The 14,181-nt window shown below is 42.9% G+C and overlaps 2 protein-coding genes across 4 annotated transcripts; one reads left to right on the forward strand and one right to left on the reverse strand.

The window, feature by feature from the left end:
* The first annotated feature begins 1,403 nt into the window (after positions 1–1,403).
* On the forward strand, positions 1,404–7,155 carry LOC307076657 (mitogen-activated protein kinase 14A). The gene is made up of 12 exons (XM_079737735.1): positions 1,404–1,625; positions 2,131–2,260; positions 3,315–3,373; positions 3,973–4,084; positions 4,380–4,409; positions 4,560–4,607; positions 5,090–5,204; positions 5,425–5,496; positions 5,714–5,793; positions 5,916–5,994; positions 6,297–6,470; positions 6,882–7,155. Exons 1-12 carry the CDS (start codon positions 1,492–1,494, stop codon positions 6,941–6,943), a joined length of 1,095 nt encoding a protein of 364 aa, XP_079593861.1. The 5' UTR covers positions 1,404–1,491; the 3' UTR covers positions 6,944–7,155.
* A 636-nt stretch (positions 7,156–7,791) lies between these two features.
* On the reverse strand, positions 7,792–13,808 carry otud3 (OTU deubiquitinase 3). Of its 3 annotated transcripts, none has more exons than XM_079737497.1 (9): positions 13,707–13,808; positions 13,370–13,459; positions 12,469–12,701; positions 11,842–11,990; positions 11,500–11,612; positions 11,264–11,386; positions 10,631–10,754; positions 9,928–10,085; positions 7,792–8,502 (listed from the first exon to the last, which is right to left on the reverse strand). In XM_079737497.1, exons 3-9 carry the CDS (start codon positions 12,672–12,674, stop codon positions 8,338–8,340), a joined length of 1,038 nt encoding a protein of 345 aa, XP_079593623.1. In that variant the 5' UTR covers positions 12,675–12,701; positions 13,370–13,459; positions 13,707–13,808; the 3' UTR covers positions 7,792–8,337. The 3 variants fall into 3 exon arrangements, with proteins under 3 accessions (XP_079593623.1, XP_079593622.1, XP_079593624.1); XM_079737496.1 differs by having other exon boundaries at positions 13,370–13,468; positions 13,707–13,791; XM_079737498.1 differs by lacking the exon at positions 13,707–13,808 and having other exon boundaries at positions 13,370–13,681.
* Positions 13,809–14,181: the final 373 nt, after the last annotated feature.

Here is a 14,181-nt window from a genome sequence, read left to right on the forward strand (position 1 = left end):
GTAGCATGCCATTCCTCACATACTATATATGGACATATGTACAGGGTCACAAGGGAATATCTTGATTGACATTTCTGATACTAACCAAATTTTCCTATGGGACGAATAAATATGAGCTTCTACGAGATTGTTTACCAAGAAATAGGCCTGAATAGTGATACTGAATAGTTCACAAGTTCAGTAAAAAAACAAGTAAAAGACCTGATGCAGTATGTTGTTTTTCCTAAGCACATTTGCACCAGAACAGACAAAAGGCTGTTCATTTGAACGGAGACATGACTAGTGCTGCTGCATGGCGCTGACACTTTTCCAACATGATGTATTACTGCCACCAGCTGGAAGGTTTAGGTAATACAATTGTTAAAAAAAAATTTATTAAATAATTCAGTGTACCCGGTGGACGCATGTCCGTTTACCATATAGACAGCGGACTGCGTAATACATCCACTTGAACTGTACCAGGACAACGGTGTAAAACATAAACTTGAACTAAAGGTGGGCAACTATGTAGCCTTAAACCTAAACTTTCAGAATATTTCGTGCAGAGGCAGGTTGGACTATTGAAATCCAGATTTACAGAGTGTGATTACAGAGTTTACAGAGATGATTCACAAACTCAGTCAAGCCGGTCATAAACGTAATATTGACTCTTACAAGACAAACAATAAAATGAAGATTAGCTGATTCAAAATTGCAACCAATACGCGGTACATAATTACAGATATGAACAGTTTGTATTTCATAGCATGAAATCATTATTTCCAAATAATTCAGATGAAAAACTCAAAAGGTTATCCCTCAGATTGACATTGTGCGAGGAGGCTTGTTATTCTCAGTCTCATTTAGCGCCAGATTATTTATTGGAAATGTATTTTATGAAAGGCTAACTCATTGTGACTTCTTGTATTGTTTAGGCCTATCTCTTGTTGATTTTGAACATCCTTTTCTATTTTAGTTTTGACTGACATCTGAGTGCTGAAATGTCCAAAAACCAACGCAGGGATAATGTTACAGTAGGACAGTGAAAGAATTTTGAGACCCTTAAGATCACATAAAGTGAACAAAAACACCTCCCTGCGTCCACTTTTGTATCCAGAATGTTATTGACGTTGACTGATACCCAGATGATCTGATTCTACGTTTTAAAAGGTTGTGCATTTAAGTCGATATTTGGACCAAGGTCAATCCATAACATTACTAACGCACTACATGACTTTAATCTAAAATAAGTTGTTTCAGGGTTTGGTTTTCATTTCACAGTTGATCAAGATCTGTCAATGTGCGCATGTGCACTGCCAGCCGTGTTCTCACAGATAACTTCAACCACGTGCCTGCTGGCCCGTCCCAGCCAGGACCATCCCGAAGGAGGCGTGTTCCATACCTTCATTCCCACTACCTGAGCTGTGTCACCTGGCTGCAAAAATGTCGTGGTTCTGAAAAGAGTTGAAAATCAAATCACATTTTTAGTTCTTCTCACTAATCCTCCTCAAAATGCAAACGCCAGTAAAGGATTCCCCTGCCCATCCGGGATTTTACAGAACTGAAGTTCAGAAAACTACCTGGGACGTCCCGGAGCGATACGAAGCTCTGAAACCGATCGGCTCTGGCGCTTACGGGACAGTTTGGTGAGTTTACTCGCATTTTAAGTGGTGTCTCTGCGTTTGAAATACTTTGGTTTGTATGTATGACTAAATTGTCTATGAAACCGTAATTTATTTTCTAAATGGCCTTATATGAACCATCAGAAACTAGTATTTTCCCCCGCTCTTTATCTATTTGTGTGTGTATCAGTCTGTAACTCACGCATAGCCAAGGACTAGACGTGTTGACCGCTACTAACAACAAGTCCCGTTGTGTACGCCGCCAGCTAAAGAGCATGTCTGTACAGGTCCACAGATAAGGGCACTTTAAGAATGTGCTGCATGCAGAGCAAACAATACCGAAAAAATAACTAAACAATGTGCAATAATAGGCCAGAGCTGTTTTTTTGTTATTTTAAATTGTCGGTCAGTTTGATGGGAATGCTTTCCTGTAGATCGACTGTCTTTTTCAAAATACATAATTTAGGTTTAAATTGAAATGATATTACAATAAAGTCAACCCCTGATTTTTATATGCACATTTCCATAGCTCTGCCCTAGACAAACACACCAAGGAGAAGGTGGCCATTAAGAAGCTGTATCGACCTTTCCAATCACTTATCCACACCAAAAGAGCCTACAGGGAACTCAGACTGCTGCGCCACATAGAGAACGACAATGTAAGTCCATACACTCAATTCTATCTGGTTGTTGATGATGATGAACATCCAATCATCTATTGATTGGTCAATCGATCAATCAATGGGTCGATCTGTCAGTCCACCTGTCTGTCTGTCTGTCTGTCTGTCTGTCTGTCTGTCTGTCTGTCTGTCTGTCTGTCTGTCTGTCTGTCTGTCTGTCTGTCTGTGTCTCTGTCTCTCTGTATATCTCTCCATCCATCATGTATGGATCTCTGAGAAATACTCAAGGCCAGGCAGGAGCTGCAGGGCCGCTCACACACCTGGGCTTGATTCCAAAACTTTTCCCTTGATCCCTTGATCCCTTGATCCCTTGATCCCTAATGGCCTTGAGTGCCAGCAGGAGCCCGATGAAGGAACATTGTGGGATCGGGACTGGTTGGGACAGCTGAGCTGCTTTAGCCTCATTATAAGCGATTTTGACTGTTAATGATCCCACCAATCCCGAATTTTAGACTTTGCATATAGCCAACCACGTTTGTCATATGTGGCCATATGTGAGATATGGTCGACATAGACTTTTAGTTTGGACGGGTGTCTGATGTTTGTGGATCATCCTCCGTTGAGAATTATGGATGTGTTTTTCCCAACAGAATATCATATATGTTGTTGTTCAATGTGGTCTATGAAGCCCTTTAAGACTGTAGCTGTGATAAAGGACGATATAAATACAATTGACTTGACATGTCTTGAATCTCCAGCGTGTGCCGGTCTGCAGACATTCCTAGAATGCCGGCCCCTCCAACAGGCCAGTGAGACCCTGACCAAGGGGTCCGTAGATCCAAGCGAGCCTTGAAATTAAACCAAGCTCCTGATATTATAAACAAGGAGACACGCACACACACACACGCACACACGTACGCACGCACACACACACTCACTCACTCACTCACTCACTCACTCACTCACTCACTCACTCACTTACTCACTCACTCACACAGAAATGGTTATACTGTGTAGGCCTGGTTTGAGTGTGGTGGCCATGCATCAGCAGCAGATCACTAGATCCCTTGTGTCTCTCCTGTGATATCTCAAGGTGATCTCCCTCCTCAACGTCTTCACCCCTGATTCCTCGCTGGAGAAATTCCAGACCTTGTGAGTATAGAGTCAGGCACAACATTCCTTCCCCCGCTGTCAAAGCATGTTCAGACCTCCTTGAGTGAGCGTCAGGGTGTGAGTATGTGTGTGGTGTGTGTGACAGAGAGATAATATGTGTGTGGGTACCTGTGTGTGCATGTGTTCATGTCGGGATGAGAGGGAATGCGTGTCGGACATTCCACGAGGCAGATGTGTCCGAGCATGTACGCTATGTTTTGATGGAAAGGTTTCGTTTTGCTCTACCAGTTACAACCCCATACAGCTTCCTTGTAACATGTCACAGGAATCAATTTTGTGTTATTTTAATATCACTCATTACTCTCAGAATCACATTGCTTCATCCAAAGCCTGCTTCTACCTCTCTCCCTGTCTCTCTCCATCTCTTTGTCTGTCTCTCTCTGTCTCTGTCCTTATATCTTTCTCATTTTCTCTCTTTCTCCCTGTCTATCTCTCTCTCTCTGTCTCTCTCTCTCTCGCTCTCTCTCTCTCTCTCTCTCTCTCTCTGTGTCGCTCTCCCTGTATCTCTCTCCCTGTCTTTCTCTCCCTGTATCTCTCTGTCTCCCTCTGTCTCTCCCCCCCTCTCTCTCTGCCCATAGTTACATGGTAATGCCCTTAGTGGCTCAGGACCTTGGCCACATCATGAAGAAGAGGCGGCTGGCGGATCGCATTGTAACCTACCTGTTCTATCAGCTCCTACGGGGGCTCAAGGTGAGTCCTCTGTGTCTGTACTTCGCTGTCAACAATAGATCTTTAGTCTTCTTTAGCCTTTAATCCGTGGACGTGTTTCTCCCTAGTCTATGTATGCTCAAAGTATATCCAATAAGACATTGGCTCTTCGTCCAGAAATCCTTAAAGAATGGGTTGTGTGTGTGTGTGTCTGTGTATGTATGTGTGTTCGGGTGTGTGTGTGTGTGTCTGTGTTGGTGTGTGTATTTGTGTGTTTGAGTGTGTGTGTGTGTGTTGGTGTGTGATGGTAACATTTCCCAACCTTTTGTGTTTGCAGTATATCCATTCCGCAGGGATCATCCATCGGGTAAGGAGACAGGAGACAGGCTCCAGGCATGAACCTGTTTGGTGTTATCACAACATCTACACTATTTGTATCCCCATACATGATGTGGATCATGTGTCTGTGTTATTGTTATGTAATAATACACCATCTTTTATGTTTTTTTGCTTTTAGGATCTGAAGCCTAATAATCTTGCAGTAAATGAAAATTGTGAATTAAAGGTAAGTTGTGAAGAATGCTGTCTTAAATGTCTAGGCTGTATTCTAAGGTGCTGTCGGTCCGACTTGAGATTTGGAAAGAGAGAGAGGGCAGAAAAGAGCAGAAGGGAGCAATATTCTGAACCTTACAGTAATAACCCTAAAAACCATCCCTCCCTCCACTCTCTCGTCCATACGTTTCTCCTCCTTGAGATGTGTTGCATTTCCTGTGATTGACCGGCAAGATGTTTTCTCTGAAATGAACCAATCAGGGAAGAGATTCCCCGATTATTCAGAAATTTGCCAGGCGCGGTCTAAAATCGATACTGTCTTATACAGAAAACAGTTATTCTTCTAACTTACTTTCACTCACTAATAGGTGACGAAATTACAACAAATTAAAATCAAATAATAGCTCTTAAATCTTACCTACAGCCCCTATAAGATGTAACATTTGACACGTTTGATATTTGTTGCTTCTTTAACAGTAGCCCATGTGTCTCCAGATCCTAGACTTTGGCTTGGCCAGACACCAAGAGAGTGAGATGACCGGTTATGTTGTGACTCGCTGGTACCGGGCACCTGAGATCATCTTCAACTGGATGCACTACAGTCAATCTGGTAACCAGTGCTTCCTCACTACAGTCAATCTGGTAACCAGTGCTTCCTCACTACAGTCAATATGGTAACCAGTAATCCCAACACAGTCAATCTGGTTAACATCATACAGACAATATGGCTCTGTTGATAAAACAATAGATTGTGGTTTGCCAATAACAATTCTACGATATGTGTCTAATCCTCTGCTCTTTTCCCTTTGCTTATTCTTCCCAATTTATAGTTGATGTGTGGTCAGCAGCCTGCATTCTGACAGAGATGATTACGGGGAAAGTTGTCTTCCCAGGTCATGACAGTATCCTCACATTTACCAGCATATATATATATATATATATATATATATATATATATATATATATATATATATGTGTGTGTGTGTCTATCTGGATTATTATATATTTCAATATCATTTGAATTAGAGATAATCTGTAAACTCTTGTGTAAAGCATGCATGCGTTTAACCACAGTACAATATCTTATCTGCTTAGTTGGTCCTTAACTACCCTGTTCAGGTATTGACCAGCTAAAGAAGATCATGACTCTGACAGGGACCCCTACGTCCACTCTGGTGCAGAAGATGCAGAGCGCAGATGTTGGCTCAGTTCTATTCTTATCCTTTTTAAAGCTTGCTGACTTTACATTTTTGCATTTTAGTACAATAAGTAATAATGGCATAAAACAAACCAGTGATGAAGTTATGTTGTTGTTGTCCAGGCGCAGTCATATGTGCAAGGTCTGCCCCTTCAGAAGAAGAAAGTCTTCAGTGAAGTTTTTCCATCCATGGATAAAAAGGGTAACATGGTCCGCTTTAATTATTTACAAGGATCAATTATTCAAATTATTTATAATTAATACATTTTTATTCCATTGTTATATATTTTTTTATTATGTCAGTGTTATCAGTTTATTAATAATTCCAAATAAAATTGTATAAATTACAACTACAATTATTATTACAAAAATTATTATTACAATTATTAAGAATACAATCATTATTATAATTGTTATGAATACAATGATCAGCAACAATTATTATTGCTTATTACCTGCTCAACACAAGATAACCCTTTACTAATCCTCTATTCACCCCTGAAGCTGTGGACCTGCTGGAGGAGATGCTGTTGCTGGACCCAGAAAGCAGGCTGACGGCCGCCCAGGGCCTGTCTCACCCCTTCCTGGCCGAGTTCCACGACCCAGAGAGCGAGCCCGGCTCCCGGGCCTACGACGACTCCTTCGAGAGCCTTGAGCTGGACATCGGGGAGTGGAAGAGTGAGTGGAGGCTCATAGCTGGGGGACAGCCCATTCAACCTCTAGTTTTAGTGGATGTACCGTCCATGTTGAACTTGATAAAGGGTTTACCTGACTTCTGCCGAACAGATGGTATTTTGGAGAAGGTTATGCGCAGAACTAAAGCAAAAGCATAGAGCTCTTGCTTGCATTTGATATATTGTTTGAGGCAACATCCACTGAAGCCATACAGTTTTCTACATGACAGATGGATAAAAATGTAATAGTAGCCCTAATTTCCATATTCTATATGATCTGCTGAGGGATTGTAGCTCTTAGATGTTTTATATATGTACCAGCTACATTGTTAAAATTTGTATTTTAATATTAAGATAACAGTTACTCCAAATCGATGAATGCATTTTGTGACAGTGATGTATGTGCTCTAACCAGGTCTTATTCACATGGAGATTATGACCTTCGATCCTGTCAACCCCAGAAACACGGCGATGTGAGACGCCAGCTCCGACGCGTCCATGATGAAGTGGCGCCCTCTACTGTCTGAATACAATAACATCATATAGGCCAATTCCGGTGGCAGCCTACTTTAGATTTTGAATATATTTTATTTCAATCAAATCTGAAAGATGTAATAGACAATAGAACAGTCAGAGTACTCTTAAATATATAAAACAAATATTCTGATTAATAAATATGTTTTTTCATATCAAAAGAATAGTCATATTTTGTTTAATTATGTTGAGCAAAACTTGTTTTTTGTTGAACTCATGACGAAAACTGTGATTTTCTGGTCTCTAAGAAAACTGGGGAGCTCTGATGGCTAGTTTTTCAGTACCCTCTATGGGCCCTAGTTTGTCACTAGGGGGGCTTGAGGTACCTTGAAACAGCTCGTTTTGGAGCATCACAGAACAGGAGTTATGAAGAATGAATAGGAACACAGCAGACATGTAGGTCCTTCTAGTTGTCAATGTAAAAGAGCTGTTATTCACCAACAGCCCTGGACATTTGACCCCATATATCTGTAGATGTCTAAACTTGTGTCTAGCTGTCTAGACCTTTTCAACCATGACAACAGCATTGCATCGGTCACCCTCAACATTCTTTACTGCAGATTACTTGTATAGATGTATTCACATGGATTTCTATACATTATATTACCTTTTCTTCCTCCAAAGAGGAGAACAGACGTAAGAAGTGACGTTTAAAATATAGGAATTTATGTTCAACTGAATAACTTGTGATGGAGGATATCGTAATCACACTAGACTTGTGTTTATGTTGCAGATGCTCTGATCCTTATTTTAGAATTCACCCGACAGGACACAGGACCGCCACATTATAACAGTAATTATGCTTTATTGCCATATTCCATTTTTGTCCCATGAAAACCTTTACTTTAGTCTTTGGCTACAACTGAGCATAAAAATAACAAATTAATATAAATGGGAAAAAGGGATTGATCAGCAGGGTGGTAATGTAGCTATCCTACGTTACCCAGTGAAGCTCACTACCATGTCCTCAAGCTAGATAGGAACCAAATCTCTTGAGAAACAACATATTCACTTACCCACTTGGCACAAAGAAAATAACCCGCCGAATGCAACGCTGCACTCGATTTCAAGCATCCCAAGAACACACACATGCACGCAGACACACATCGAACGCAGGCACTGCTTCACAATTCAGAGTGGTTGTGAAAGGCATTCCAACACCTCACTATGGAGGTTCTTCCGCAGAAACCCCTCACCAACCATCAAAGTACTGTAGCATCATGTGCAAAACATTGTCGCCAACCGTCGGTAGCGAGAGTCTCAGGGTTGCTTGTTGTTTTGATGTTTATTGTTGGGGCAGCCCCCTCGGGGTCTATATACTGCAGCCCCCTCGGGGTCTATATACTGAGGGTGTTCAGCGCTGGCACCAGCGTCACCGGCTCCGGCAGGTTCTGGTTGTGTTCCGGAGCTCCTTTGCTCTGGATGACCTTCTGTCGATGCCTCTCCTCCTGGCGCTTCTTCTTCTCCAGCCGCAGCCGCTCCTTCTTCAGCTTGTTTGAAACCTGGGCGTCGGGAAATATGAAATACCCTCAGCCGAGATCACGACCAGAGTGCAACACCAAAATAAAACGGAGTGCCGAAGACCAAACGCGCTGTTCTTCACTGACAGCTGGCTTCACCGGCATCTCGACTCCAACCTATACACTTATTTTGACTTATTTTTATAAACTTATTTTGACATTTTATTCATGATATCTTGTGGCAGACTTATAATCAGTGTTGGGTAGTAACGGAATACATGAACCGGTGTTACGTATTCGGAATACAAATTATAGCTAACTGTATTCCGTTACAGTTACAATTTAAATTGTTGGTATTTAGAATACAGTTACATTGTTGAAATCAATGGATTACGTGACGATCCTTCTGTTTCAGCAGTTGATTCGTGCTTTCACACCAACAGCATTTAGTGCGCACTAAACGAGTTTGGTCCCTTGGTTCGGTACGTTTGCGTTGGTGTGAATGCAACCACCTCACTTCGATGCGAACCAAATCAGCCGGCCGAGACCTCCCTGAACAGCTGGTCTCTGTTCGCTTCCAAACGAACCCTGGGTACGGTTCGCTTGAGATGTGAAAGCGAACGCACCTCGGTCCGATCCAGTTCTACAAAGCATACGCCTCTCTGGACGTAACAGGCACCCGCTCAGCCGTGCGCATTATGGGAATTATTGTTTGATTAGCGGTAACTCCAAGACTAGCAGCAAATTGTCAGGGAATTTGGACAGACACCCACATTAAACATATGCTGGAAAACACACATAAAAATGCTGATGCATTTAACACATTCAGCACCAGGATGAGGGAGAAGGAGTTCGACCGGTCCACTGCAGTATGAAACAAATCAATATCACAACGAGTGCAGCCCGCTAGATATCCATGATTATTTTGCCTACTTTCACAGACGCTTTCCCGTACTTTGACCCGCCCCAGACCTTTTAGTTCTCTCTTTCTCTCTCTCTCTTAAGGCGATTTTATAGGCAACACATATGCACTTAACTCAGTGAATTTTTGTTAGATGTAATAGCAAATATCTTTCACATGAACATACCCTTAGTCATACCCCATAGTCTTTGTTCCACTACAGCAAATTATATAAAATAGCGCACTTTCAGGGAGACTTGGGCCTAACACATTCAGCCAGTTTGAACAGAAGAACCCACCAGAATAGGCCGGTTTAGTAAGCAGGATTTGATGCCGTATTCCTACACTTATAAAATGCAATTCAATGTGGGAGTAATCCAAGCATTCAGAATACAATACTCAGATTGAGTGATGAAACGGAATACGTTACATATGACATGTTTTGGCATGTATTCTGTATTCTGTAACTGGATACATTTTAAAAGTATCCTTCCCAACACTGCTTATAATCAAAGCAGGAAACAAAGAAAATCAAGTGAACGATACTCTGTCCCCCCATCGCATACCTTGGCTTTCTGCGCGTTGTTGCCCTCTAGTGGTGGCCGGGGGTCACTGCCTGCTGCAGGGGTCCCCCTGTAGGCCGAGATGGATCCTTGCTCGGGGTCTAACAGCCACTCAGCGTTGAGGGTGGCTGCGCTCAGCTGCCCGAGGTACTCCTCGTCATCTGCCCCACGGGCCAACACACACAAAGACACTCAATCACTTTTACCGCCAATGGTCATAACCAGCAGATTTTGAAAATCGGGTGAAAATCCCCAGATTTTCATACGTACCGGCTTTTCGTCAGGTTACACAAAAGGCGTGGTTTACTGTGGAGTAATTAGTGGGCCGTATCCACCTTGTGAATTTCAGAGGATTCCGACACAGGTCATTGAGGAGTAGGTAAGGGGTAGTGAACAATTATATTTGTTGTGTTGATTGGAGCATAATCCAGGATTTCGCTTTGAAAGAGGATGGGGTCAGGAAGAGGTCTCCGACATTTCCAGTTGAGGCGACGCCCTTTGCTTGTGAGCAGTCCACCCTTTCCTTGCTCCTTTGTTTTTTTATTGTTATGGTCGCGGTATTTTTATCTATTGTTTAGAAATGAAAGGCCCGATCCTATTTGGGTTTCACCTTCACACACACACACAAGCGGATGTAGCTTGTCAGATCTACATCTTCATTCCTGCTCCTCAGACCCCTAGGATGAGCGTATGCGGTGGTCCTCACCAACGGCTGGGTGCTGATAGGTGCTCAGGATCACGTTGTCCTCGTACGGCGGGGGGGAGCGCTCTCCCGCCGTCATCTGACCGTCTCCAAACTGCCGCTGCTGCTCGTCGGCGTTGTGCAGATTCTACGCCGCGGCCGACAGGAAGAAACACAGAGCACACGCGGGACACGTCAACGATGGCTCGACGGGGCCGGGGTCAACAAAGCTGAACGGGGTTCACACTTTGGTCGACGTCGGATCGAACCGTTTCCAAGATGGGATTGGTGTCACAGTACAAATTAAAGGAAGCAATGGGATAATTGAAACCTTTCGATGAAAATCGAATATATACATATACACAATGAGTAGTAGCAACGTAAAGATAAGTACTATAGATATAGATTTTTGCATATTGTTATACATATTGATATTTGTATATTAGGTTATATATAATATTATATAGTAGTCATTGCTGTGTGTTATCAAAACAGCCCAAATCTATTGAGAGATTGAGGCTGTATTCTTTCGTTCCAAATACAACAGCAATATTTGCAACAGAAACCTGCATTCAAATCTCAAGGAAATTTGATGGGAGTGCTTGGTGTGTATTTGTGTGTTTGTGCATGTGAGTGTCCGTGTGCGCGCGCGCGTACCTCTATGCGCAGCTGGGCCGGGCTTTCCGAGTTGTCTCCGATGCGGCGGACGCTGTCATAATGGTCGCCGTAACGATAGGCGATGTGCATCTCTCTGCATGCGTGCTTGTCAACACCTTTGATCTGCACAGAAGAAGGCGAAGCAGACGCTTTACACTCCAGTTCAATGACGCCAAGCGCCACCGCCTCGTGCTCTGTTACCAGGGGACACCATCCCTGGTGTCAGCACCACCCACCTCCCACAGCGGCGTGTTCAGCTGGTGAATGACCACCTTCAGTTCCTGGCTACGGGCGAAGGCAACAATGGCGTCATTACCGGCAAATGTTCCCGGCTGGGAGAGGTTAGACACTGCGGGCACACAGAACAAAAAACACACAAAATGGATGGGTCAGCAAAACCTTTTCAACCAGGGAGTCACAGAACCCGACATATCATTCTCTTCAATCCATCCGAAACAGATTATCAGGCTACTCGAGCCAAATAAAAAGAGGATGCTTTGGATTCTAGATGTATGACTTATTAACCAATTCCAAGGTTCACGAAACAGTTCAATAAATGGAGGTGTGATGTCTCCTACAGTGATCTGCGAAGGGGACGTCGTCCTCCACAAAGGGCTCAAAGTCCTTCCGATGGGACTTCATGTACTCGACCGTCTCCTGGCGCAGGTTAATGTGTCCCCGGGAGTGGCCTTCCAGCTGGTCCCCCAGAGCTCTGAACAGACAGTTCCTGCATGGGGGGGGGGGGGGGGGGGGGGTTGTAATAAACACATTACAAACACAGGACCGGCTTCTTTAACCCACTGGGCCGGTTCACATGTGTGCATTGATCTTCCCAATTCATGTTTCTATCCTCTATGAAGGTCTGAGAACCATTCGATTCATGTATTTCGTGTCCTAATTGAAACCTGGTTACAGTCAATGGTGGAGCAATATGACCATTTAGCAGGTAGAAATAAATTAAGGGTTACATACATTTTCCCTCCGGTTGAGGATACCGCACCCGGCGCCCAAAGTTTAACATATTTGTAAACTTTAAATGCGCAGCGAAAAGAACCGTAGAGAAGAAAAAGGCGTATCACGAGAAGGCTTCGAAGTTTCAGTGTCTGATCACTAAACAGTGTTGACAGAACCTTAATGGGAGTTATCTTGAGCAAACTATTACAACTACTACTACTACTACTACTTCTACAGTACAACTCTCTCACCCATCTCCGGGTATTTCTCTCAGCTTCAGGCCCAGGCTCTGCAGCTGATTGGAGAAGCTGACAAACTCCTCCCCATCATCGGCGTCCTGGGGGCGGTTCTTGCGGTCTTTGGCGATGGCACGCCGAGCCGCCCGGCCGTCTCTCTTGCGCTCAACGTCGCCTTTCTTGTTGCCGCGGGCCGGTTTGACCACCTGCTTCCTCGACATGGCGGCCACACTGGTTGTTGCCGCCTACTGTAGAAGAATGAACGTCATTAAGGATGTGTTTGGAGCATTTGTAGATCGCTCGAGGCCACTCCACTGCAACCAAGAGAAGAGGAAGCAGATTGCAGATGTTGTACGAGGTTAATGTGCACCACACCTACTAGTCAGACATAGTCAGTAGTAATTAGTATTTAGTTAGCAGGTTTTGTCAGTCCAAAAAACACATGCCATCAGCCAATGGTGGGTAGACTAATACTCTTTGGCAAGTAAAGACAAGTTTATAAAGGTTTCTTTTGAAATCTCAGTCAGAGGTTTCGCCTTTCGATCCTGGGGCTGGCGGTTCGAGCCCTACTGCGGCGATTTGACGACAGTTAGTTACGTTTGGGAATAATTAGGGTTGGTTGGAGCTGCATCGATACAAGTGTGTCTTGTGTAGTAGTAATATGGCTCCCTAACTTAACCTGTCTCCATCATCACACCGACCAATCCACAAAGTATAGATTCCATTTATAATATTAACAAGGAGTACAATTCTTAACAAAACAAAACCAATACATTTTGCGTGATGAAAAACAAAAAATGAGCTAGTTAATAAACAAGTTCGTTTTAATATGTTTTAAATAATAAAGTGAGTTAAGCGGAGTATTCAAAACCCGATTGTTTCATAGGGTCTTTACGTGGAGCTGTCTCTTACTTACTCCCTGTTCGGTGCTTCTCTCCTTGTCCAATGGACAGCTTGGCAACTTCAGATTTCCTTCCACGTCTTTGACTTTCATCAGTGAACGAACCTGCGTGCCCTTTGTTGGGTTAGTTTGAGTTTAATATTGTGAAATTGTGAATATTTCCCTTGGTTGAAGAAGTCGAGGGCAAACCTGCCAATGAATTTATGGACATGTAGCAACTTGCTAACATCTGCAGCTAGCTTCCTAAACTGTTATATAAATCAAATGTACATTCATCGTTTGGCAATTAAAAATGCAATTTCCAGAATTAAGTTGATGAGGATTTTTGACATAGCGCAAACGCATTACTTACATGTACTATTTCTTTGAAATCCCTAAGACATCGTTTTAAAATAAATTCGCTTTACTCTTGGTTTTGTTTACAAATCCACTTCCGCATAATGTAGTTTACGTCATATGGTACGGAACCTCGATAAGCCCAAACCAAGTTACGCAGCCAGTGACATCTGCTGTCTTGTTACAAAAATTATAGTTAGGCAATAGCAAGAGATATGCTCAAGGCCATGTCATTTTTGAAGTAGACTTATTATTCACATCTACCATTTCAAGGAAAAGACTACTATGGACAACCCAACAATGGACTTCTTATGAAAAAGAGTAACCCTACTCTCATCGACACATCTGGCTGTAAGGTCATAGACTGTAAAGAATAGGCATAGGTATACATTTTGGATTAATTCAGAATTCAAAATTCCTCCAAGGGTTGGTTCGATATATTCAGTTGTGCTCCAATTCCTGCCATATTTGTGACATAGAAAAATTAAAAT

This window comes from Pollachius pollachius (genome assembly GCF_949987615.1).
Source record: "Pollachius pollachius genome assembly, chromosome: 6".
In the NCBI taxonomy this organism is placed as follows: Eukaryota; Metazoa; Chordata; class Actinopteri; order Gadiformes; family Gadidae; genus Pollachius; species Pollachius pollachius.

Bases quoted from the DNA above. Each gene is read 5' to 3' on its own strand.
- LOC307076657 (XM_079737735.1), top strand. From the start codon at position 1,492: ATGCAAACGCCAGTAAAGGATTCCCCTGCCCATCCGGGATTTTACAGA. The intron at 4,608-5,089 runs GTAAGTTGTGAA...ATGTGTCTCCAG, and splicing joins ATGAAAATTGTGAATTAAAG to ATCCTAGACTTTGGCTTGGC. The intron at 5,995-6,296 runs GTAACATGGTCC...TCACCCCTGAAG, and splicing joins TCCATCCATGGATAAAAAGG to CTGTGGACCTGCTGGAGGAG.
- otud3 (XM_079737497.1), bottom strand. From the start codon at position 12,674: ATGTCGAGGAAGCAGGTGGTCAAACCGGCCCGCGGCAACAAGAAAGGC. The intron at 11,991-12,468 runs GTGAGAGAGTTG...CCCCCCATGCAG, and splicing joins AGAGAAATACCCGGAGATGG to GAACTGTCTGTTCAGAGCTC. The intron at 11,613-11,841 runs GTAGGAGACATC...GTGTGCCCGCAG, and splicing joins CGTCCCCTTCGCAGATCACT to TGTCTAACCTCTCCCAGCCG.